The following is a 27,569-nucleotide window of genomic DNA, read 5'->3' on the forward strand; positions in this document are numbered from 1 at the left end:
TAATCCTAGCATTTTGGAAGGCCGAGGCAGGTTGATCACCTGAGGTCAGGAGTTCAAGACCAGCGTGGGCAACATGGTGAATCCCAATCTCTACTAAAAATACAAAAATCAGCTGGGCTCGGTGGCATGTGCCTATAGTCCCAGCTACTTGGGAGGCTGAGGCAGGAGAATCACTTGAACCCAGGAGGCAGAGGTTGCAGTAAGCTGAGATTGTACCACTGCACTCCAGCCCGGGCAACAGAGTGAGAAAAAAAAAAAAAAAAAGAAAGAACTAACGAATGAAAGAAAGAAAGAAAAGAAAACTGAAAGTGGTTCCATATTACTTAAGTGAAGAACATAAGGAGGCAATGATGCAAGAGGCGGGGAGGAGAGATGAATGACAACCGGATTACAAAAGATCATATTAATTAAACAGACATATGAAGGCCACTCTTTACACTAAATGTATGGAAAGCTACTGAAGGCAGTGACTCCAGTGGTTAGACTTAGAAATGAATGGAGGAATAAGCCCTGACCATGAAGAACCGCTTTGCTTCAACTGAGAATCAAGGAAGAAAATGAGGAAAAAAAAAAAAAGAGACAAACTGTTTTCAAGTATCTGCTTTGAGCCAGCCCCTAACAAGCAAGACAGAAAGAGAGAGAAAAAGAGAGATTTTTCTTCTTGATAAGCTTTGAAGGTATTATCCACATTTTATATTTATCATCACACTGAATCCTTGTCCCCCTCCCCCTCACCAACAAACTTGCTGTCATTCCATTTTTTTTCCAAATACCTAAATTAAACTAAGTGGCTTTACCAAAGTTGTCTAACTGGAAAATTTAGTTTTCAACTTTTATTTTGGATTCCAGGGTTATATGTGCAAGTTTGTTACAAAGGTATATTGCAGGATGCTGAGGTTTGCAGTAAAATTGAATTCGACGCCCAGCAAGTAGGCACAGTTCCCAATATAGGTAGCTTCCCAACCCTTGTCTTCCTCCCTCCATCATCACTCTTGTATTTCCCAGAGTCTATCATTCCCAACTCTATGTCCATGTGTAGCTAGTAATTTTTTACTAATTTGAGACTAGTCATCGGTGAGAAATTAGAGCCAGTGAGTTTAGCTTACTAGTGGGTCCTGAAAGCTTGGAATAAAGAAAGATGTAATTAAAGTGCTATTCCAAAGTGAGGTATGCTGATTCTAAGTAAATAAACTTACCACATGTTGGCTTAGATGGAGTAGTAGCTGTAATGGAGAAAAAAATGTAAATTATTAAAATTTTGCTTTAGAATATCTGCCATGTCATTTTTGGGAAAGCTGATTTACAGTACTTCTACTTCATAAAGTCTATCTAGTTAGATTTAACAGAATATGAAGGATTTGCCTAGTACAGGTTTTCATTTCAAAACTTAAAGCATTATAAAGGAATGAGCTAATTCTATAAAATTTTTCATAAATATACCCAATAAATACAATTAACAATATTAAGACTTTTAGGTACGCATCTAATTGGCGGTATGGCAACATGGCTGAAGATTCACACAGCCAAAAATATTTTAAAGGTCTTCATTTTTTGATTAATCTCAATGTCAATTTATATAATTATAACCCCCATAGTACGAAGTTTATACTTTTCATTTACATAAAAAAAAGTCAGAGAAAATGCAAAGACAGCTTCATTCTCTAGATTAACTTTTGTAAGCTCTTTGCACATCTACCAGATCCAGGGTAACAAATTGCTCTTTCAACAAATTTAGCAGTATCTTGTGTGAGTGTAGGCATTTAAGTTGAATAATTGGGAGAACATGTGCTTTGTGTAAGCTAAGAGATCTCTGCTCATCCTGATTTTGGGTTGGAAGAATTTGAGGAGAATTGTGGGCTTGCAAGCTCTGATCAGCTTACTTGCTGATTCACAGATACCACCATTGCTGCAGCCATTCCTCAGTTTCTCTTTCCTTTATCTCCACGCCTTCTCACTGCTTAACGGGAACTCTGCCATCAGCCGTCTGATGCTCACCACTTGCAATGGACAGCCCCTTTGATGGGCTTGTTCTTTTCCTTACTAAGACCTAAACCCCTGTGAGAAAAAGTTCTAGTAGATGTGGTTGTTTCTCACACATGCTTTCTGATGGATTATGACAGTAACAATTACATCCTGATCTCATCAGCTGTTGCACTGCTAAGCAGAGAAATATCTTCCTGCTGTTCCATCACCCTCAGGATTCAAACACTTAATGCAACTTAAAGAAAGGAGCCTGAGGTAGAGTGGGTGGAAGGCCCTTGTGAGAGCACATCACCAGGCACATGGGGATGGTGTGGCTGCCTGACTGAGGGTAATATCACCTATTGTTGTGGTTGAAATGACAGCGCTTCCAGAAGGGCTCAGAGTGGTTGTTTCAGAGGCATTAAGGTAGGCATCTGCAAGAAAATGAATAGAAGAATAAAAGTTAATTCGTTTGTTATATTAAAAGGTGAAAGAAAAACTCTTTTGCAAAGATAATTTCCTATTGGCATCTTTGCTCTAGGAGTCCTCGTTTGATTTGACGTTCGCTTGTTTTTAAAATAATAAAGTGAATCAAAGATTTATTTCAAGTTATTTAAACTAAACATTGTATAAATTGAGGGAAAACTATTCATTCCTTGATATAATTCTTAGTTGATGATATGCAATCTTCCTCAAACTATTCATTTCCCTTTCATTCATGGCTTTCCATACTTGGATTCTAATAAGCGTCACAATTACTCTTTTAAAATATTTATTACATACCAGATTTTTACATATTCAGACATCACGTTAATTATTTTGACATAATTTAAAAAGGAGTGTTATTATGTCCATTTTTACAGAAAGCAAATCTGATATGCAGAAAGTATTAGTAATTTGCCCTGTAATCAGCTACGAAGTTGAAGAAACTGGATTTGATCCTAGAGCTATATGACATTAAGGCCTATTATTGATTCTTCTTTGCCATGGACTTTTATAATATTAATAGTAAAATAAAATACGCCCAGAAAAAGCTTACTGGCAAGTTTCTTTTGCATAATTTGGTGTTGATACGTGAACATTTGTAAAATGGGAAACCTACAAATAATATCTGGCACAAAATAAAAGAGCTGCATTAAAGTTTTGAGTTTCCATTTCATTATCTATAACTGAAGACACTACTAGAGCAGCATAGTCAGACCTGAGGTGTTCGCTGTGATGGTGGTGTTGGAGGTGCGTGCAGGTAAGGCAGCAGAGCTGTGGTGTGCAAGGCTGAGGGTGGTTGTCAATGGGGAAACTGGGTCTGTAGGAAAGGTGCTGGCTGTACTCCTCTCTCCTGGGACATCTGCAATCAGAAGGGCCATCAGCACTGTCACTTGTGTCTGTCACGCAAGGGCAATAGCCAGATAGCCAACATAAACACAATTACTAAAGATAAGGCAGAGAAACAAATCTTCAAGCACTTCTGCTACACCACGACACATGCATTCTACAGAACTGTACCAAAAATACCAGGGCTCATGGGAAAGATGCATTTAGGGGCAGACAACTGGAAACCTATGCAGCTTCATAATCAGAGCACAACTTAAAATATATATATAGTTTGGACAGCCCAAGAAGCCTAAGACTCTGGGCTGCAGGCTGCCTTAGGCAATATAAAAAATGCATCAAAGCAGTAGAGACTGGTGCTGTCTTAGTGGTGCTGAGACCATGTAGATGGAGGTAGAGCTCTGAGTGTAAAAGGTTGGCACAGGAGGAAGTGCAACTTGATACATGCTGAGAGCCTTGCAGGCACACACCTCTCTGGGGAGGGATCCCTGGGTGCAGGTGTTCAGTTTTAATTTTCTTAAAATAGAGCTGAATGGGATCCTGCCTGGGCCACAGCATGAGCTCAAAGGTTTTCTTTTTCTTCCTTTCCAGCTGAAGGTTACAATTCTACTTTCACAATTCAGGCTTCCCTGGCCAGGAAAAATCAAATTGGCTTGAAATCCAACAAACTCCACATTACAGTGGCATCATTCTCTTATTTTTCAATCACATAGTTGCTAATTGGTATAGAATCTAGTGTTGTAGCCAAAGAAACTGCACATTGTACTAGGTTAGAACTTTCCATTTTCAGGCTTCAAATTACCTAATGTATTTTACACCTTTGCCCAACATCACATCCAGAATTACAGCACAGGCAATCAATGTATATTCATTTAGTGCCTATTAGATGACTAGCACTATGCTAGTTGCCATGGAAAAAGCAAAAGAAATATGAGCTGCCCTCTATTCAAGAGCTTGTTGGATTATTTTCTGTCAAGATCCCTGGGGTCATCAGTTCAATGACGTGAGATTAGTCTCACATTTGCAGGCAGAGTCTGTATTTCTGCAGTGATACATGCATGCATGTTCTGAACATGGCTTTGATTTGAGCTTGCAGGTGTCTACCAATTACAAATGCAGTACAGTCTATAATTTCACACATACATTCCATTAGAATTGAAAATGCATCTTCCAAATAATTGAGCATGGGTTCTCAGCTCAGTCTTCAAAAGCCACTAAACCACGAAATTTAACTAAACCATAGAATAGAATAAACAACATAAACATGAGGTTTTCCACTCTGGATCCCCAGAGGAGGGCTCCAGCAGAATATGTAGAAGAGTGAGGAAAGCTCATTTATTCATCCTTTAAAAAACTCATTCAGACATAGAACTGGCCCTCTGCAGAGTTTTGAAATCAGCTTTTTTCCACCTTCTTTTCCACACTCCTCTCACTCACTTGATCTGTTCTCCCCTCTCTAGCAGACCCTGCTCCCAAGCTGTTTTGAGGCTTCCACTCTCAACCTCCCGAAACTTCCTACCTTCCCTCCTCCTCACTTGAAAACTTCGTTTCCCTTGTTATGTAGGTACTCTCAGTGGTGGTTATGGGTGGCATTTACAATTTTAATTAGGTTGATTAATCCTAATAGATTTTTCATCAGTGGAATTAGCCACTTTGAGAAGAATTCCTTGATCAGGACAGAGCAGACTAGTCTGTGTGACAACTAGCCCCAGGGGTCAGTCCCCTTTTGTTGTTTTACAGTTTCTGCCCCTCCACTATTTCTGGATCTGTGGGTTTGCTAAAAGCTCCAAATATTTTTATTGTGGTTCCCATGGCAGCTGGACGAGGTGGAATGAGGCAGGTGAGGGCGGCTCCTCTCCCACTTGTTTAAAGAGTGTGGATTGCCTGGAATGATTTTTATGCCAAGGGCACAGTTTTAATACTGCAAAATAATAATTATTCTATTTGATGTGTTTGATTCCTACCTAAAGCAAGACGATGTTCCTACCAGCTACATAGGTCTACCATTTATATCTTTAACTTTCAAGCACTCAGATCACTGAAATTATATATGAGACTGTGTGGATTTGTGATCTGACAAAAGACATACTTGTTTTTCTTGCATATAAAAGGACACCACGAAGTGATTTGGACACTAATTTTGAAAAGAAAAGGGAGGAAATATTCTGCATTGTTGTTATAAACACAGAGATGCCATCCTGAAAGATTCTTAATGTTTGAATGGGAAATAAACCCATTCCTTTCTTTTTTTCTCACTCTTTAAATAACAGTTTCATTGTGGTTACAATTTCTCACTGCCCTTCACTGATAATAGGAATCACTCTTCACCCTTTTCTTTGTTGGTACAAAGTCTTTAAGTAAAGATTTATGCATATTATTTCTTACTTCCAACAAAAAGTTTTCCCTGTAGAATGGTAATTGCCTGAAATATATAAAAAATAGACTATTCCGAATAACTCTTTCCTCCTGAGCAGATTTTTGCTGTAGTCCCGCAATTCTCACTATTATTTCATCTCTATTAAAAGGACATTTGTTCTGTGGTTTCATATTCCTAAGAGTGACTGAAATTCCAAATTCATCAACTAGCAATAGCTGCACATTGAATAAGTGGTTAGATTTCCTCACACCATTCTTAAATACAGGTAGTCGTCATGTACTTTTCATATTTGCACAAGTCTAAAGGACCCTCAAACCTGAGATAGCATTGCTGCCTGGAGTAGGGTTGAGTTTTGCATTGGCGGCGGAGCCGCTGAATGTCTGCGTGTCAGTTCCAGCAGAGGGCGTCTGCGAGTCTGCGTGCGTGGGAAGGTGAGGCGTCTGTACTGATGAAACACCTAAGGTAGGAAAGTGAGATCATTACATCAATCTTCCCCCACTGGAGATGAATAATTTACTAAGAGGTTATAAGGAGCAAATTGCGATTATAGTTTACCAAACTGTGAAGTGACTGAATCTGTTAAAATGTGTCTGTCAGTATTTAAATTTGGTTGGCTGGAAAGTGACAGGCACCTGAGTCCTCTATTTACATAGCCTTGGGAGTTTTCCTGAGCTGGATGCAACCATAGAGAATTCGTGTTTCCAGGTGGCTTTATTGACTTTCACATCACTATGAGCTTTCTGAATTCTCCATCAACTCTACAAACTGACAGATGGGACATTTCTTTGTAGGGAGAATAAGAAAGGAATCTTCCAATGTACTAGTATCTCTTACAAATTACAAAGAAAAGAAGAAATTTAAAAATGGACAAGAGATGTGACAGACATCTACCTAATATACAGAAGGGCCAAAAGGTATATGAAAAAGTGTTCAGTGTTAAGAACAATTTTTTAAATGTAAATCAACATGAAATATTTCTAACTAGCATACTGGCAGAGTTTTAAAAGGTTGATAATATCTAGTGTTTGAAAACATGTGGAAACAATCTCACATGTCCATGCTTACATACACGGTCTCTTGCATACTCACAAAATCATATGTTGAGAGCCTGGAGGATATACAACAATGGTTAAAAAGGTATCTTTAAGGAACAGAATTTAAAGGGTATTTTCATTGTGTGTCTTTTAAGTACATATAAAGTATACACTTTATATACTTTAATCCTATATGTATATATGTATATGTATGTATACATAGGATTAAAATATATACACACAATACATACATATACTTTATATATACTTAACAGTATATACAAATATATATATACACACATACCCATCTATATTGAAAATGTTTTGAAATAGTCATAAACTATCTTTATAAAATAAAATTACATAATTAAATTTAATGTTATGCACATGGATGGTCATTGTAACCATTTTCAAAAATGAACAATTTTGAATAGTGTGTATAATATTCTTAGAAATGCAGATTAAAGGATTTCCCCCCAATTATATCAGTAAATGAAAAAAAATTGACTGCATTCAGCAGTATAAATCAATCATAATCATAAATTAAATAACTCATATAGACTTTATTCCAATAGATAATTGAAGTATCACCTGATGAAAAGATTATTTTCTAGAAAAGAAAGTGTGTTTTTATTTGAAAGCATGAACTTTTCAAGGCAATTTCAACATCAGTATTATTTTGCTAGAACAAATCAGTATTTTAAAATTATTCATCCTTATTTTCAATCTATTCAATTTTAAACCTTTCTCATACTTTGCTCTACCTGTAAATGTATGGCTTAAGTGGTTTTAGGTTTTAAAAATGTGGGAATGAAAAGAATGTTGCATGTTTTTATTTGTGCATGTGACGTGAAATACAGAACCTTCAAAAGGAAAACTCAATGTGACACTACTCAGGCAATAAACAAAATAATAAAATAGCATGAGATGTTCCACCTAGTCATCGGCACCTTCATCCTTGCATTCCTTTTGTAAAAATTTTGGGCAATGTGTTCAAATTTTTACAGTGTTTAAACAGGTCCTAGTCACTACTCTGCTACGGTGACAGGGAAACAAATGGAAGATTAAATACACAGTCTTGTACTTGCTGTAGGAAGGCACTGACCATTTATTTAACTGCTTACTATATCCAATAAACTTCATCAGTATGGTACTCAAAATACTTTGATGTACCCTAAACAAAATTTCTGTGATGGTATTATATATGCTTGTTTTTCAAACGAAGATAAATGGCATTGTTAAACAGTTCAAATAGCTTAGTATCTTTTATCAGAGTATGTCTATAAACCTGTTTGCCCACAAAAAAGTCAACATAACACATTATTTCAGAAAAGCATGAACACTCTACTGATGGCAAATCTGAGTCTGAATACACTGGCAGACCTATTGCTAAACATTAAATGAGCATATACATATATCAGTATTCTAAGGAGCATAGTGCCCCTCCTTGGCAAAAATATCTCTTGCATCAATCTGATTTTTCCCGGGAACATGGCTACATTGCCTTTAATTTACCAGTAGAACTCACAACCTTAATTAAAAATGTTTTCAATGATGCAAATGCTCTTAAAAGAAACTCAAATAACAAAATTGGGTTGTCGATGCTCAGAGTGGATTTAAAAATAATACATTCTCTATCTTCAACAATTTTTGGATAAAGAGAATCTAGAATGAAACAAAGAAATGGGAAGACTCCCATTTAAGACACCTTCCAAGGAGAGCAGAACTGATAATCTCTGAACTAGGGAAATTCTCATCTGTCCAGGTGGCGGGAAGCCAAGCGGGAGAATCATGGCGAGTGTGTATAGATCAGAGGATACTAGAACAAATTTCCCCTCCTGATTGTCCTTGGAGATCTTGCTTCCCTTCTTTTCTCTCTCCACTCCCTAACAACATGCATTAATTACTTCAGTCGATCTATATTTCACAGATACTAATTTCCTGCAATTTCTGCACTTGAATAAAATCACATACTTAGAAACTGTGCAAATAATTTAAAGACAAGTTGTACTGATAACTTTAGAATTTTCTAAATGACATTCCCTGATATTTAAGTTAACAACTTTTGTGTGCCAACCTGTGGTATTAAAAGCACTAGCATTATCCAAAGAGTCCGGGGATACTTGGGTTGAAGTATTGTCTGGACTAAGAGAAGTTGTGGTCTCTAGGAAGTCATTTTCTCTTTCAAAGGTGCTTGCGGGTGAGAATGCAGTGGTGTGAGTAGGTAAGGGGTCACTTGAAAGTGGAACACTGGGCATCTTTGCTGTAGTCAATCCTGTTAATTAATGGAAAATGGGAGAAGGACAAAATAAATACGTGAATCATACCCTAAATGTATGCTCATCCCAGTATACTAACTCCCCAGTCCATTATAGTGTGTATGTACATATATCTACACATACATATGCACACACCATACATAAGTGTATGTATATGTTGTGTATATGTATTCATAAATATACATACACATATATGCATGCATATATACAAATATTGATGCATACAGAGATACATATAATATGTAGACACAGATCTAAAACAAGCTACAGAACATTAGCTAAAGATAAAAATGGGGAAATGAAATTGAAAGCAGCTTCTCGCCTATCCAAAGCAATTGAGTTCAGAAGGATGAAGCATAATGGTAAAGATGATTAAAAAAATTAAAAAACTGTAGATAAAGAAAAGGACAGAGAAAGGTAAAGTTAGAAGGTTTTTAGCAGAGCTAGGGTTCCAGGGGAAAAAAAAGACAAAACTTCCATTTACTCATGGATATATATATATCCATGAAAAAATATCTATCTATATATATATATTTTCTTTTTGAGACAGAGTCTCACTCTGTCACCAGGCTGGAGTGCAGTGGCACGATCTTGGCTCACTGCAACCTCCGACTCCCTGGTTCAAGCGATTCTCTTGCCTCAGCCACCCAAGTAGCTGGGATTACAGGCATACACCACCACATCCAGCTAATTTTTGTACTTTTAGTAGAGATGGGGTTTCACCATGTTGGCCAGGATGGTCTCGATCTCCTGACCTCGTGATCCACCCACCTCGGCCTCCCAAAGTGCTGGGATTACAGGCATGAGCCACCACGCCTGGCCTATTCATGGATTTTTAAAAAAATAAATTAAATGCAAACAAAGCAATGAAAATGTGTGTAAAGGACTGAAAAACAAAACTCACAACTAGGTTTACAAACAACCAAAGTCTACAAAAATGTCTTTGACGTCATGATAACAAAGAGATACAATTTAAAATACTGAAATAATTTCCACAGCTCAAGTTTACTTTAAGAAGAGGAAAATATGTGACAAAGTAGCAGTGAAATAAGTTTATGCACAGTTGACATGAGTGTACAATGGTAAAAAAAATTCTGCAGGGCAAATCAGCACTGTTGATTAAAGTCCTTTAAAGTTTTTTTTATGCTCTTTTACTGAAAAAAGTGATTTTCTTAATAAAAGAATAGAAAAATATACCAAATGTGTTAAAAAAAAAAAAAGCTCATGTGATCTCTGGAGGTTGGAATTATAAAGATGTATTTAATTTTTTTTTTTTTTGCTTAACATATATTTACTTTTTGAAAAGCAAAAAAAAATTTTTAATATTTAATTAGGTAAAAACTGAACTATATATCACACAACAAATAATAATTAAATCAGTTCAACAAGATTGGGCAAAAGACAATGGCACAAATATGGAAAAAGGGAGAGAATGAGAGAAACTAGAAAAGGAGTAGAAATGATAGGACAGGAAAGAGTTAAGAATGAAAATTGCAATATTACTAGAGAATAAAATGGAAATAGTATGATAAATAAAAAACCCAGCTTTATTCATTAGTATCAAAGCTAAAGTTAATTTTTACTAAATACAGATAAAATTCAATTGAACTTCAATTCCAATATACATGAAATATTGCAGAACTATTCTGTGATTACGGAAATGCAAAATGATCATAGACTTGTTATGTGTGTTATTTTCTAATGAAAAACTTCAATCTCTAGATTTTTATAACCAAATAACTCACAAATAAATCCATCAAACTTTTACCCATAATGACATGCCAGCATATCCAACTAAGTACAGTAATAGGATAGTAACTACCTCTAGTCTTCAGTGTAAAATCAGGTCTAACTTTAGATTTTTTCAACTACTATGCATTGAATAAAAGAAAGGGAGGGAGAGAGGGTGGGAGAAAAGAAAGGAAAAGAAAAGGGGGTGGGAGAAAGGGAGTGGAAAGAAAGTAGGAAAGAAGGGAGGGAGGAAGGAAGGAGAGAGTTTAGAATTCTTTCTATTCACATTAAGTCACTGTCATCATTATAGACTTGATAATTATTAATTTGTTATTTTTAGGTTAAACCAATTCTGGTGTCTGCCTGCTTCCAATGATCCCTTTTGCTTTGAGAGAAATGTTTCAACAAGTTCCCTTTATCGTCCACCCTCACTCTTTTATTAGATGTGAATTACAAACAGACTAGAAAGAAAATCATGCAACATTCTCTTTATAATAGTATGTGATGGTTAATATTGAGTGTCAACTTGATTGGATTGAAGGATGCAAAGTATTGTTCCTGGGTGTGCCTGTGAGCGTATTGCCAAGGGAGATTAACATTTGAGTCAGTGGACTGGGGGAGGCAGACCCTCCCCAACCCCCCCACCCCCACCCAATATGAGTGGGCATCATCCAAGCAACTGCCAGCACGGCTAGAAAAAGCAGGCACAAGAAGGTAGGAGAAGTGAGCTTGCTGAGTCTTCTGGTCTTCATCTTTCTCTCGTGCTGGCTGCTTCCTGCTCTTGAACATCAGACTCCAAGTTCCTCAGCTTTTGGACTCTTGGACTTACTCCAGTGGTTTGCGAGGGGCTCTCGGGCCTTTGGCCACCAACTGAAGGCTGAACTGTCAGCTTCCCTACTTTTGAGGTTTGGTGACTCGGATTGGCTTCCTTGCTCCTCAGCTTGCAGATGGCCTATTGTGGGACTTCACCTCGTGATTGTGTGTCAATACTCCTTCATAAACTACCCCTCATATACACATCTAACCTATTAGTTCTGTCCCTCTAGAGAACCCAGACTAATACATAGTACCACGCTATTTTGATGAGTAGCATTCCTAAAGATTACTTCTAGCCAAGCAAATTCAGTCCCAGGGGTAGGGAGAAAGGTTTTCAGAGAACTACTCTCCTTCATATCTTTGCACACATCTTAAGTTCAGTTCACATTCCCTTTCACAAATAAGAATTTAAAATTAGAAAACCTGACTCAATTGCCAATTCCACATTGTTCTTGAACCTCCACTTTGCAAATTCTCCTGGTTTCCATTGATGACATTGTTGTGGCTAATATTTGGGAGAGACCATTTTCCTTTGCATTTTGGTTAACAGTTTTAACTTACCTGGTTTCATCACTTGGAGGCTTGTCATAATAGAGTCAATTCAGAGATAACAGAAACTCCCTCAATAAGGTGATGAGTCATGTGTCATTTTAAAGAATCACTCCCCATTCTACCTTATACCTATCCCTTTCCTGCAAAAATAACCATCTGGTATGGTTGAGATGAATCTATCTTCTGTAAAAGTTGGAGATACTAAGTTGCATTTGAGTAGCTGGCATAAACCAATCACAATCTACTATGCAGGAATGACTTTTATTTATTTATAAAACATCACTGCCATGCTAAAAGCTGTAAAATTGTGTTAGACCTTCTTTAAAAATAAGGAAATATAGTTCTTATGCAGATTCAGAAGTGTTTTTGTTACTATTTTCATGGTTATTTGTTTTCTTCATTTGGACAGAATTTTTATTTAATGACAAAAATATTCATTTTAATAACCCAATTTCATGATCTGTTGAATGTACGTTAGTTGGAATTGTGCATTACCATATTAAATCAAAATTGTCTTCATCGTTTTACTTACCTTCTTAATGCATACTGTCAACCATATGATTATGCAGGAAAATACATTTTCAGTAACATCAGTTAAGTGATGTGATATTTAACCATCTGCAATTTAATTTTCTCTCTTATTTTGTATGTACTATGTATGAATTTATTTGCAGCATCTCTGTGTTTTAAATTTATCTCATGATTAAGACATTTATAAGGACTATTGAAGTGTTCAGTAGAATTTGAAAATTATTATTTAAAAATATCTTAATAATCTCAAAGGTTTTGCATACCATTGAAAAAAGCAACATACTCTTAAAGAAATATAGACATATGCAAATCTGTTATCTACATATCTATAGCATACATAGACAGCTCTTAACCTGCTTTCAGACTATAAAATTTTGTGATCTAATTTAAATGCATTTTTTATAGTCTTAAAATATTAAAAGAGAGTAGAAACCTGTTGTGTGATTTACTGTCAAGTTTGGGAAAAGTTACTATTTATACACAAAATATATATACAAATTTAATAACATGTTTAGGTAGTTATTAAACTCTATAACGTATAAGCAGAAAGTTTAAGAACAAGTGAATGTCAAGAATCACTCATGATTATAAAATTTATCCTTAAAAATAATTTCAGTGTTAATAATAGAAAATTGTAGTTAAATATATAAACTTTGCAACAAGAAAATAAAATTAGTAAAAATATAAATATTAATTCTTACCAGTGGGGGAAGGTGTTGGGCTTTGCCCTGCAAAGAAGAAACAAAAATCTCTTAGAAAATTTCAAATTTCATTCATATTAATGTAAACATATATTAGATTTTTATATGTACCTCAAGTCTATGATAGAACATTCACCAAGTGGCAATTTTCAGTAGCTTTTACCCTAATGAAACTATATTTCCTCTCTTAGTACCATGTTTACAAAGCCCAAATATATCAAAATTATGTTATTTATTTTTTGAATCCCCAGAAACATAACAGACTAAAGGATCACTATTGAGATTAATTTCAAGCCTGCAAAAGACTTTTGAAAAACTTTTGAAAGTTTTTTTTCCCAAATGCATTATTTATTTAGATAATGATGATTAATTGAGCACCTATTTTGTGCTAGACATTATGCCACACGCTAGGGATATAATATGACCAACATATAAAAATTCCCTGCCCTCAATGAGCTCAATTTAGTGTGAGATATAAACAAAAACAATCAATCAATACAGTGTGATGACAGGTGATACAGAATGTGCTAAAGGAGCACATAACAGGATCATCTTATTTATATTTCCAGGGTTGGTGGTTGGCTGGTAAAGGAGTTGATACAGAGGGTTTCTTGGATGTATTTAAGCTACAACCTAAAGGATTGCATATAGCTAGCTTGGTCCCAGAAGAATAAGAAGCTGGGATTTATCTTACAGGCTTTAGATATCCATTAAAGGGATGTCTTTAAAGGGAGGCCTAAAGGAGAAACATTTGAATTTTAGATCAACCTTTCAGGAAATGGAAAATGGATTATTAAAGAGCAAAGGTGGGGGCAGGAAAATCAGGAGACCAAAACCAAAGCAAAACAGACAGAGATGGTGTCCTACATAGGAAGAGCATACCCCAAAAGAAAGGTTGGGGGAAAAGGACCTATGAAACACTCAAGAATCACCAAGACTTTGTAAATCCTTGCAAGTGAGAATAAAGGAGAAAGAGTAATAAGGAAAATATCTAGATTGATAGTTTAACATGCTAGTGAGTTGTAGTTTCACTGAACTTGAGAGTAATAAACAGTGAGTAGAGAGAGGTGAATCAGAATTTGCTTGAGATTTCATGTGAAAATGTATAATAGCATTTGAATATAGAGGTTTGTAGCTCATGACATACATCTGGGCTGATGCTATAGATCAGCATACAGATACATTTTGCAGCTACAGAGGCGAAGGAGATCACCGAACTACATAAAAGAGAAGTGTCCAAGATAGAATCCTGAAGTTCAGTGAATATTAAGGAGAGAGCCAGCATAGGTAATCAAATTTTCCAAGTAAGAGGAAAACTGTAGCAAACAAGAATAAAGAGTAGAGGGTGTTTCAAGAAGGAAATGGTTGAAGTCAAATAATATGGGTATTCACATGCAGGATAAACATGGTGGATTAACATGGGTCAACTGGATTTATCATCTGGGTTTGTGGAAATGTTGAAAAGAGCAGCTTTCTTGGCATGATGGGAACTAGATTCAGTCTACAGTGAAGTGCAATGTTTTCATCCCTCATCTTAGTAAATGCCTATTTAAAAGATTGTAAAGTTCTTTTCCAAATGACTGCAAACTCAGGTTGTTAAAGAGAATCAGAGATCAGATGGGAGAGTGAATTAGCTGGTACTTAAGGTGACTTTCTGCCTTTATATTTTATCTTCTGAGAACAAACTGATGTGAAAACATTTTCTTCCTTCAGAGTTGCCATCCAAGGAGCATCACCCAGTATTCTTCAATGACATTCCCTGGCTTATTCCTTGAAGTAAAATGCATTTTTGTTATATATATTTTTATGTCATTGATGGGTGATACATAATTATTAACATAATGACTTTCTTGTTTTCTCATTATATTTCTCTTTTTCTTAATAATTCATACTTAAATATTGTTTTTAATTGATATTGTTTGTACTTTTGTCCCTTTTCTTATCTAGTTAGCTTTTATCTTTCTGTTTCATGTAAACTATTGTTATGTTTATGTTCCCATTAACAGCATTCCGCTCTCCTTATTTGTTCTTATTTCCTTGTAAATTACAGTCTTAGAATTGTGTTGATTTGCAAAAGAGGTAATAAGAAAAAAATATTAGTATAGCAATAACTAATAGCTCTCATGTTTGAAGTGAAAGGAAAAGTGTCCTTCATTGTTTGTGAAGAACAAAACATATCACCAAATTTAAAATATTCAAATTGTTTTTGAGTGTGTGAACATACTTTATACAACACATATCTCTTCTTTATCTGAGAAATACATGAGCTCTTACATATCTAAAATTAGGTTGATATGCCCCTTCTCATGCAAGCACCTCATTCCTTGGAACTTGAAACAAGTTAATTTAGTTCACTTAGGTTCAAGAAACATACATTGTTTTGCTGGTATGCTGTTGGAGACTAGGTTCAAACATGATAAAAGCATGACCCTTGCCCTGGATAAGCTTATAACCCATAAAACACATATATCTAGTCATCTGCAAAGACATTTTAGTCATGGATACACCTGATTAAGACTAATAATCAAAATTTCTCCCATCAACATCAGCATGAATCACATAATAAGATGAGAAAGAGGAGAAGAAAGAGAAATAGCTGTAGCAAAGAGTCTTGTGTATAAGAAGTGATTGATAAGTAATTGCTGGATTCTTTTAAGCATGAGTAAGTGCAAAGGAGAAATCAAACAGATCTGATGATAAGAGCTTTAGGAGAAGAGCCAAGGAGCAAGCATTGTAGGCCTTGAAAAGGAGCTTGAACTTTTTCCTCAGAATGACGGAAGCCATTGGATCAGTTAATACAGAGGAGAAATCAGAAAGCAAATTTGATGACAGAGAAAAGAGAAATCTTAATGTTACCTGCACCACTAATTCCACAGACCCCTATATTCTGTTGTTCTGATTTACTACTTTGTTGTCACCAAAATGTGTAGCACCAACTATAGATAGAGTTTCATAAAAGAAAATTATAATTCATCATCTGTTTACCATAGAAATGAGAAGAAAAATGCTGGGGCACTATGTGAAGCTATTTGTTTTTTAACAAAAGAACTGTGAATGCCTGAGTAAATATACTAGAACTGTTTCCAACCAGTACACTATTCATCAGACTACGTATATGTTCCATGTCTCAGAGAGATTAATAAACTTCCAAGTGGTCCAAAGGCAATACGTTTTTTAAAAGAAATACATGATGTATATTATTTTAATCTAACTTCTGAAAAGAAGGACAAGAGGTAAATTACCAAAACGGAGAAGACTGTTTCTAATGATTTACTTTTTTAAAGAATAATTTAGAAATGATATTTTATTGTTATTAATTGTTAATATTTATTGAGTGTTTACTGGGTGCCAGGCACTATACTAAGTCTTTTGCTTATGTTTTCTTTCTTAAACATCACAAAAACCCTAAGAAGCTTAGAAAAGTCAAGTGTCTTGGCCAAGTTCACAAGGCCAGTCTAGTATATGTGAGCCAGACTTGAACCTGAGCCTGTCTGACTTTACAGGCCATGCTCTCACTCATCAGGTGTCCCCTTTTCCCATCAACTTGTCCTTACAGCCTTTCCTCTTCATATGAAATTTTAAGCATGAGAATTCTTTTACAGAAGGTGTTTATTAAAAACTCATGAGCTAAGTAAAAATGCATCTTAATCATAATTTGGCTGCAAGTAAATTACTAGTAGTGCTACAAATGCTAAAATAACCTTGACCCTAAAAATAGATATGCAGATTAAATCACAATGTGCTGAGTGAATGCTCTATAATGGTACAAACAAATATTAGAGAAAATTTAGAGGTGTGTCAAGTTAATTTATTACAGAATACTATTTTGACAGGAAAGTCAACCAAACTACACTAATATCAAGCACAATTATTAAAATTTACAGACCTTTTGTTTAGATGTTAAGAGGTTTCTGGAGCTAGAGGACAGAATAATGAGCATACATATACATTTTTTTCTGATCTCATCATCGCTCCATATTCAAAATTTCCTCGAATCTTTTCATCTTTAATGCAGCAAAATTTAATATCCTGGAAAACAGTATAATATCTAAAGAGCCAACATTTTCCTTTCTTCTATGTTCATGCTTACTTCCCATAAAGGCCTCTTGAATTGAATATGTGTTTGCTTGTACACTGATTTATCACTGGATATGATTCTAAATTCCTCCACTGAGTGATTTTTAGGTGACACTAAAACATTGTAATCTATGTTTTATTTCATTTTTATATACGATTTCAAATATGTGCGTGCACACACACACAGACACACACACACACACACACCCCACACACCATTTTATCTTTTTAAAGAAAATTCCAAGACTTCAGCATCACTGTTTAGACTTAGTGTAAGACTCAATTTGCTTGTTCTCATGGTCATAAAATCCCTATAAACAGATTTTTAGTTTTGGTAACACCTTTAGTCAACATGACAAATGACATAAAAATGTTTTCGTGCCTGAAAAAAACACATAGAATCTATTTAAAATAAAAATTTTAAATTAAAAACTACTTTAAAATTTAAGCCAATGCCCCTAAGGAAATAAGGTATGCACTAGAGTGATGCAACTTAAAGCAACATATCAATTTTAATAAGCCATGTGCACTAGATTACATAAATCTATTTTTCAATCTTTTTAAGGTTAAACATTTTACCAGTCTTAAAGTAGGAACATGCTAAATGTGACCTATATAAAATAGCTTAGTTAAAACACCTACGTAACATCTAAAGGACATTCCCCGCACCCTGCCCCCCCAGTCATCTAATGATTTTTACATCAACGTTAGCAGAACACTAACAAATACTTTGGTGGAGAATGCCTTTATATATGAAACAAGGTAGGGAGTAGGTGAAGGTACTTAACTATTTAGAGAAAACTATACAACCAAATATCTGCAATAATTTATTAATTCTCTATCATATTTTAATTCTTCCTAAATTACATGAGCAATGACTTCAATTGTCTGTTGCACTTCATATGTGCAAACATTATTAAACATTACCAAAATCATAGATAGATAGAAGCCACTGTGCTGAATCTTCACTGATAGAAAAAAAAGACCTGATGAGATTGGTTGTGGCCAGGCGCAATGGTTCACACCTGTAATCCCAGAACTTTGGGAGGGAGAGGCAGGTGGATCGCTTGAGCCAAGCAATCCAGTCTGGGAAACATGCAAAACCTCGTCTCTACTTAAAATACAAAAATTATCCGGGTAGGGTGGTGCACACCTATAGTCCCAGCTACTTGGGAGGCTACGCCCATGAGTGTGTGTTGAGGCTGTAGTGAGATGTGATGGTGCCACTGTACTCCAGCCTGGGTGACAGGGTGAGACCCTGACTCAAAAACAACAACAACAACAACAACAACAACAACAAAAGATTGGTTGTATAACATATTTAACTACTTCATGACCTATCCATTTAGACTGGAGTATATGGTTAAGTATTACTGTGCTTGTCCAATGCAAAACAAATGAACTGATGTAGTTACCTAAGTTGTTTTATGTATGTAGACAGCCTTGTACTCTACCCTATTTCCTGTATTACTTAAAAGCAACAATATATTCTTAGTGGAGTCAAATAGATCTGGGAAAGCAAACAAAATTTTTGCATAAAGTATTTTATAACCAGTGCACAATAAATATTTAATATTTGGAGATTGTTTAATACAAATTACACTACAATATATGTAAACATTCTTTATGAACAATACTGGGAAAGTGTGGAAAATAGGTAAAGCAAAATATGTGACATAGCAATGGAAATTAAGAGGGCACATGTGTAGGTGTGTGACAATAAAGAGAAGGCATCACTATTTCTCAAAGTAAGAACTGCATTGAGCTTTCTCTCAAATTCTATAAACACATCAAATAAATATAAAATAAAACACAGTAATATATCTAGTGTTCCACATATTACAGTTACTACATTCTACACTTTGACTTTTATCTTCTAGGGATGAAATTTTCTACATTTTTTAAAACTTAAATGTCTTGTGTTTTCATTATTTAGTCAAAGGAGTATTTAGTAATATTTCAGTAGGTGGCACCATAGCACTAAAAATCTGTAAATTATCTAAGAGCTCTTTTTCCCATTATAATCCTGTTGTGAATCACCAATGGAATTGACTAGATACATTAAACAGATGAAAATGTAGATAACAGAACACTTGATCTTCAAAGCTGTGTTATTCTAACACATGTATTGTTACTGAATTTACCTTTCCCAATATGTTTCTTTTACAACTCAAAATGTTTAAATGATCACAAATCAAAGTTACCTTGAAGTCACACCCCTAAGTCCCTGATCAGAGATTTCAGCAAAAACTAGGAATCAATTTGAGTGAAAACGGCATTTCAAAAGACATACTTGGGCTTTAAATATCACCCGTTCTCCCTCCCCGCTAAAAAAAAAAAGAAAAAAAAATGGGATGCTATTTCCTAGGGAATTTAAACCTGTCTAGTTCTGCAAATCTGGGAAAAGTACAAGGGCAGAAGGGTAAAATAGAATAGATTAAATAAATACTTATTTTCAGCATCTGCCCTAAAATGAATGATAGCATGTTTTGAAGGTTGAGAATGCATACTTGACCTCCATAAACATAAAGCCTGTACAAAAGTGGAAAAAAGCAAATCAAGACAAAAAATAAGGGTCAGCTAAAACAGATATGTATGGCTTTCCTTTCTTAGCAATGCATGATAATAATAAAGTGCACAATAAAAATAAGAGAATTGCACTTTTCTTTATGCTAGAAATCTGCTATATGGTCCACAGACAATAAATCTAACAAATCATATTAAATTATTAAGTATTTATGGAGTAAGCACTCTGGGCAGCGACAAGCCAGGTATTATGATTTCAGAGAACCACAGGAAACAGTCTTTTCTACCCTCCATTAGCTTATCAGTAAATATAATAATGATAGCAACAGTTTACTGAAATGTTATGTAGCAGACACTATGCACACCTCTTTATATAATATATATGTATTTTTTTTTCTTTTAAGCATCCCAGTAAGCCAATGAGTTAGCATTATTTATCCTTTTTTATAGGGAATGAAACTGGGACCTAAAAGAGTTTAGTAAATTGCTCACAGGCACACACGAGGAAAGTGCTAGATTTGAAGTAGTGTCTATTTAATAATTTTCTTATTCTTTATGTAGACTTTATGTTAAAATATTGGGTATATTAATATTATTTTTGGAATCTCATGAGTAAAGGACTTTCTGCTTATCATCAGAAAATAATTCCAAAGATTTCTACTCAGACAGAAGCAAAGGATTTTAGTGATTATTGACATGCAGTTCATTTGATATATAAGGAAACTAAGACTCAGTGAGTGTAGTGCCTTTCTGATTTCATTCAATCTAGTTAAAGCACATGAATTTATGAGCTCCACCAATGTCCAGAGAATTTCAACATCCCTTTATTGAGGCCTTTTGTTAAATACAAATGGACATCCAAGAAACAGTAGAACAAAGCCTCTAATAAGAAAGAAAGATAGAGCTCAAATAAACAAAAGAGGCACTTGGGAGAATGAGGCAATGCAAGGAGCAAAAGAGAGGATAACCAACTACAATTCATATTTTCAGAAATGAGAAAACATTGCACCCCTGAACAAAGAGCAAGAGGTTATAAAAAGCAACATCTCAAGATCAAGAGAAGAAGTCAATAGATACTGGCAAAAATCTTTCTTTTTGTTTTAAAGAAACAGCACTACAATAAAAGATAACATTTAAAAATCACAAAATATCAAGGGAGGGGAGAGTCGTGGGAGCAAAAGACTGTTCTTACTTACTCTAGGCCTTATGGTACTATTTAAACTTTCAAATTATATACACACATTTTAAATAATAATGCAAATAATAAAGAAAAATATCAGTATGTAAAGCAGTATTGAGGATAAAGAAGGCAAATTTTTGTGGCCATGAGAGGAATAAAATCAAATAATTAAAAAATTTTAAAGATAGCAACCATATCTAGCTGTCTCCCAATGACTTATGGTGTCCAATATTTACAATAATGTTTTTTGCTTGTGAATACATATGACTTTGCCAACACACACCTCAAAACTAGGAATGCATTTGTAGGTATTTTATATTTGGTTTAAAACATCATGTTATATATTTCAGGCATGTTGATTAATGAAACAATTAATGACAAAAAAATTAATAAAGGCTACTAGATAACCATTTAAGAACAATCAGTTACACTGCTTTTTTTCTGTCTTAAACTATTTATCTACAAGTCAGGGGGAAAATTTTATCGCTTCCTGTGCAATGATGGTCAAATTGAAGTCTTTGATTTAGATTTGTGTGCCTTTAAATGTCCCATAGTCAAATTTGTTTCAGAAGTAATTCATGCTACATGCCCTTTTGAGATATTTATAAAGTGTGTTAATATATTAAAAGCATAGAGAAACTTATGTCACTTCGTTTAGCTCAAGATCTCCTAAAAGTATTTGCCACAAACCCATTTTTTTCCCATGGACGTAATATAGGACATTTGTACAATGTAACTGCTATGTTTCTGAGAACATAGTTTACAAAATTCTGGCTTGTTATCAGTTATGTATATTTATGTGTGTGTAACCAGTATTATTATCCTGAGGAAGATAAAATATCAATCCTTTATTTGTATTAATCCTGACTGGGAATTAGATTAAAGGTGACTATTTCTGGGCTCCAAAGCTGGAAAATCTGATTTAGTAGGTTTGTGGGGTAACGTGATCTGTGCACTGGTATTTTCTTAAAGCTCTGATGGTGATTATGATGGAAACAAGGGTTAAGAACAACTGAGAAAGATGCTTCCTTACCCATATTCTCTTTTTAAACATTTTCCAGAATAGGTTTGTTCCCATATTAATTATCTTTTTGCTTCTTATGAAAATGTCTGTTTTCATTTACCTAAATCCAGGGATATATACCTGATTTATGCAATATACTTCAGATAGCAAAAACCATTTAATTATATTAATCCCTTAGTAAGTGTATGTTTTTGTAGCTCTTTGCTTCCTCTAGGATAGGTTACGATCATCGTTAAAGAACAAAGAATCATCAAAAGATGTTTGCATAAGTGGTGAAATCTTTTATTAGTGTATTTGGTGCTATCAACAGTGTTTACTATTTAATAAGTGGGTACTATGTGAATGGCACTGTCCTAAATACTGTTACATATTATTTTATCTAATCATTATAGAAATCCTACAAAGTAGATGGTATTCTCTTCTTTTCACAGATGAAAGCTCAAAATCATAAAAACGTGTATGCAAGGCTAAATAAAGAGCTTGTAGCAAAATGAGTCTAGATTTAAATGCAGATCTGTCTGACTGTAAAAACCCCCATGCTTGTTCAACTGCATTGCACTGTAAGGAAAAAATATTTAATGCTAAATCCAGTATTTGTGCTAAAGAGCTATTAGGGACTCAAAAATGAGTAAATTTTATGTATAACCATCAAAATGGGATTCAGAGTACCACACATTAAAACTTATTGTTAAAAAGTGTAAATTGCTGGACAATGACTACAAAAGGGGTAGATTCTTATTTTTCAGAAAAACGGGAAGAAAAGTGAACAGGCCTATGCCTAACAAAAATGGTAGCATGAACTTGTCTGTCCTTCAGTATTTTTACCCAAATCTTTAAGGAAAGAAAAATAGTAGAACATGCAAAAAAAAGTTATGATTATATTATGTCTGTGCTTTGAAACAAAGGAAAACATACAAAAGCCTTTGCTGATCAACCTATACCTTGTAAAAGAAGTGGGGTGAGGGAAAGAATAGGTAAATGAAGCTCCCCATAGAAAATAAACAGTGCTAGGACAGTGAGTGTCTGTGAATTTAATCTAGTTATGTAGAAAAGTGTTTACAGCACCAACCACAACCCTTTCTAAATGAGCCAGGAGATGAATTAAAATTGTACTTTTTTTTGTGAACTAACTACAATATAATAAAAAAATAAATAGCAGAAAATAAATGCTAGATTATAGGGAGTCCACCTAATAGAAACTAATCTCCCATCTCACAAACAGAATAAAATGTCCACTGAGGCTACACAAAAGCCTCCCACTCCTAAAGCTGAGGACAATAAAAGCAAAGGCTGATAAATGCACTGCTTATTTCTTCTTATTTCCCTTTAATGAAAACTCTGAACAGAAACACTTGGTTTACTTTCAAAATCATTAAAGGAACCCAGGCATAATGGGAAAAGCTACACTTTCAAATAGAAGAGGTTTTCAATGTGTTGTTCTCATAAGACTGCTGTTTGCACAGCTAAAAGCTAACAGCAGTGTCTTTACTGCTCTTGTGGTTTCTTCTCTTCGGTGTACTTCTGTTTTTCTTATTCTGAGTCTTTATAGGAAAGGAAGAGGCGCAGCTCATGCGGTTAAGCACACAGGAGCTACCAAATGGTGCAATAGGTTGCCATAGCACCAGCATAATCAGCTCTATCTCGGGGTTAAAACCACAACTTCTCTAGTTGACGTTGAAGCTGCCTGACTATACATTTAACTGCTACAAAATGCTGAATTTCAGATTGATTTGTGTTTGCTTCAATAAAAATGTATTTCAAAAGTAAGGTTAGTTTTATTATGTGATTTATTTCAGAAGCACTTCATTTTGAAAAGCACCCACAAATGATATTTTAATGACAAAAATAAGTTAAACCTAATCTTATATTTAAAAACATAAAAAGTCACCATTGATTTGGCCAGCAATTAAACTTTATTAATTCATTACATTATGCAACTTGGAGAAAATAGATCACAAAGAAAAAAGTAAGACAAAACGTTTATTTGTAAATAGAACTCACATTCCTTTACCACTAGATAATGAAATGATAAAATATAGTCTAGGCAAGGATATTTCCTATTTGTTCAGCGACATTATCATCACATATGAAATACGACCCTACCAGTAGGAAACATCACATTGCACCCTTTGCAAGCAAATGCACTGAAGTAAGTTGAATGGCTCCTTAAATACACACTTGATAGTCTCATGAAAGATAATGCCTGAAAAAACAGACATGTGTAGAAACATTTTGCTGCCTTGTCACATTCCCTGATACCCTGCAGCTCTAGTTGGTAACCATTTTCCATGCTGTATATTCCTATCAATTGTCTTATGTTTTGACTAAATAATTATTTCATAAGATAGAAAATATTAAAATAATATATTAACATTCATAAATAATAAATCCTGAAAAGGATCATGAGATCCTTTTCATTTAACTTCTTTGGGAAAATTCATATTGGGCCAGCTCTTCATCCCTTTGTACATCAGAAAATGGTTTCTCTATCTTTAGTAAAGAAGGAACATTTACCGAATACCTACTATTTGATACATTGTCTTATACAATCCTCATAATATCTCTATGTGATAAGCATTATTATTCTTGTTTTATAAAGGACAAAAGGAAGACACAGCTGGTTTAAATATATTGCTTCGAATATAGAGTAACAGTGTAAAAGCTCAATCCCAGTTCTACTAGAATCCAAAGCTCCTGCATTTTCTCCTAACTCCATAATGCTGCCTCCTGGGAATAGAGGATTCAGAGCATCTATTTCACATCATTCTCCTGAATTTCGGTACACAGTCCTTGAATTCCACCTATCTGTGGTCTGTGGCTTCCTTTTCCTTTCCATTGCCTTTACTCTGGTCCAGGTACTTATCATGGCCTATTTCAATAATGTTTATACTCAGTTTCTAAACTGACAACTTCCTCCATCCCTTCCCCATGCATGCTAGATACTGCCACATTGATCTGCTTGTAAAATGCACTGATGTGTCTCTTTCCTGTTAAAATATTTTAGTAGGAGATTCCAAACTCTTTACTATTCACTTTACATCAATTCCTCTGAACTTTATATAACTTTACATCATTCCTCTTCAGTTAAAAGGAGATTGTTGTATCTATTTGTTTTGTTTTGTTTTGTTTTGTTTTGTTTCTGAGAGAGTTTTGCTCTGTGGCCCAGGCTGGAGTGCCCTGGCACTATCTCAGCTCACTGCAACCTCCGCCTCCCGGGTTCACGCGGTTCTCCTGCCTCAGCCTCCTGAGTATATGGGATTACAAACATGCGCCACAACACCCGGCTAATATTTGTATTTTCAGTAGAGACGGGGCTTCACCATATTGTCCAGGCTGGTCTCGAACTCCTGTCCCTAGGTAATCCGCCTGCCTCGGCCTCCCAATGTTGTGGCTATTAAGACAGTTTGTGAAGCCTTTAATAATATTTTTAAAATCCTATAAATGAGCCCCGGCTTCCCTGGCTAGTTTTCAGAGGCTGCCGAGTCGCCGCTGTGCCTGCGCCTTGCCTAGTGGCACTCCCAGCTGCGCGCTGCGTTCTTGCACAGCCATGCCAGGGACCTCAGCAAGCGGTCCAGGCCCTTGAGCCTGCAGGAAGTGGATGGGCAGCCGCAGCACTCGCTGCATGTCACCTACGCCAGGGCGACGGTGGACGAGCTGGGCAAAGTGCTGACGCCCACCTAGGTTAACAGACCCACCAGCATTTCATGGGATGATCTTGAGTCAAGGAAACTCTACACCTTGGTCCTAACAGACCCGGATGCTCCTGGCAGGAAGAAGCCCCAATACACTGAATGGCATCATTTCCTGGTGGTCAACATGAAGGGTAATGACGTTAGCAGTGGCCCAGTCCTCTCCATTACGTGGGCTCGGGCCTCTGGAGGGCACAGATCTCCACCGCTATGTCTGGCTGGTTTACAAACAGGACAGGCTGCTGAAGTGTGACGAGCCCATCCTCAGCAATGGATCTGGAGGCCACAGTGGCAAATTCAAAATGGCATCCTTCTGTCAAAAGTTCGAGCTTGGCCGGGCAAGGTGGCTCACTCCTGTAATCCCAGCACTTTGGGAGGCTGGGGCGGGTGGATCACGAGGTCAGGAAATCAAGACCATGCTGGCCAACATGGTAAAACCCCGTCTCTACTAAAAATACAAAAAAAAAAAAAAAAAAAAAAAAAATTGGCTGGGCGTGGTGGCACGGCCTTAGTCCCAGCTACTCGGGAGGCTGAAGCAGGAGAATTGCTTGAACCCGGGAGGCGGAGGTTGCAGTGAGGCGAGATCAGGCCACTGCCCTCCAGCCTGGCGACAAGGCGAGACTCCGTCTTAAAAAAAAAAAAAGAAAGTACGAGCTTGTGCTCGTGGCCCCAGTGGCCAGAAAGCGTTACCAGGCTGAGTGGGACGACTATGTGCCCAAAGTGCAGGAGCAGCTGTCTGGGAAGTAGGGGGCAGCTCAGGGACCTGAACTGTCCCAGAGGCCCCAAGCCGTGTTCTCCAGTTCAGTGTTGCATGTATAATAGATTTCTCCTCTTCCGGCTCCCCTTTGCACAGGCAAGACCTGAGCAGTCAGATGGTTTAGGGTAAGTTTTCCTGCTGCCTGGCCTTTATAATTCTAGTCACTCACTCACTCTGGTTTATGTTTTGATCAAATTGGAACTCTATTTTCAGGAATATTCTGGTACTGTGATGGGGTCATCAAATTAATATGAAAATAGCAATCCAGAGTTTAAAGAAGAAAAAATTGGGGGGAAAAAAAGACCAGGCCTACAGTAATAGAGCAAAGCATCAAAGAATCTTTAAGGGAGGTTACAAAAAAAAAGAAAAAGAAAAAGGATTTGTCGCCTCTCTGCCTTTGTGATCCTAATACCAGAATTGTACGCAGAGTGTTTTTATGGTGCTGTCGCTCACCTAGACAACCAGAGGCTGGCTGGCATGGAGGCTAAACCCCAACACGGTGCATCTCAGATGCCTTAATAGGCGTCAGTATCTCGCTCTGGTCCCTTTAAAAAGCAATCCTGGAAAAAGCATTAGGGAGAGTGGCTTTGCTTTTGTTGGGGCATGGCCATCTAGACCGGCAGCAGTGCTCATTGACAGCTTATTAGGAATCCTTACAACCGTGGTTGTTAAATTGATAGCTCTTCATGGGGGTAAGAAAAGCTGATCTGGAGTTGCTGAATGTTGGGTTAATTCTGCTGTTTGCTTATAATTGAATACAAATAGAAACGTTGAATGAGCAACATCAAAAAGTTCTATAAATGGTAGTAATTATTGTTACCACCATCTGGATTATGACCTTCAGTCATTTTGACTTTTTAATTTGATTTGTCCTTCTTAAAGGCACTGGTGAAATCAGCATCCCTTGTATCCTACACAGTAGTTAGTTTATAGAAGAACAATAAACATTTTTGGATTTACTCTTGCTATAGTTTGTGCCTATGGTTCCACAGTAAAAATACTTT

At 35.9% G+C, this 27,569-nt stretch overlaps 1 protein-coding gene and 1 pseudogene across 10 annotated transcripts in view; one reads left to right on the forward strand and one right to left on the reverse strand.

Annotated features, from left to right (window-relative positions):
- Positions 1-27,569, reverse strand: part of PTPRC (protein tyrosine phosphatase receptor type C) — a 118,811-nt gene that overhangs the window by 51,636 nt on the left and 39,606 nt on the right. For 2 of the 10 annotated variants that reach the window (XM_001141776.8, XM_063793977.1), the window contains exons 3-8: positions 13,313-13,339; positions 8,780-8,977; positions 5,985-6,125; positions 3,164-3,307; positions 2,322-2,396; positions 1,197-1,223 (exon numbers count right to left, since the gene is read on the reverse strand). In XM_001141776.8, coding sequence (XP_001141776.2) covers positions 1,197-1,223; positions 2,322-2,396; positions 3,164-3,307; positions 5,985-6,125; positions 8,780-8,977; positions 13,313-13,339 — 612 coding nt within the window. The remainder of the gene's footprint in view (positions 1-1,196; positions 1,224-2,321; positions 2,397-3,163; positions 3,308-5,984; positions 6,126-8,779; positions 8,978-13,312; positions 13,340-27,569) is intronic. The other 8 variants (XM_009440392.5, XM_063793988.1, XM_009440387.5 and 5 more) reach the window with 4 other exon arrangements.
- On the forward strand, positions 24,837-26,607 carry LOC104004692 (phosphatidylethanolamine-binding protein 1-like; annotated as a pseudogene).

Source organism: Pan troglodytes, chromosome 1 (genome assembly GCF_028858775.2).
Source record: "Pan troglodytes isolate AG18354 chromosome 1, NHGRI_mPanTro3-v2.0_pri, whole genome shotgun sequence".
In the NCBI taxonomy this organism is placed as follows: Eukaryota; Metazoa; Chordata; class Mammalia; order Primates; family Hominidae; genus Pan; species Pan troglodytes.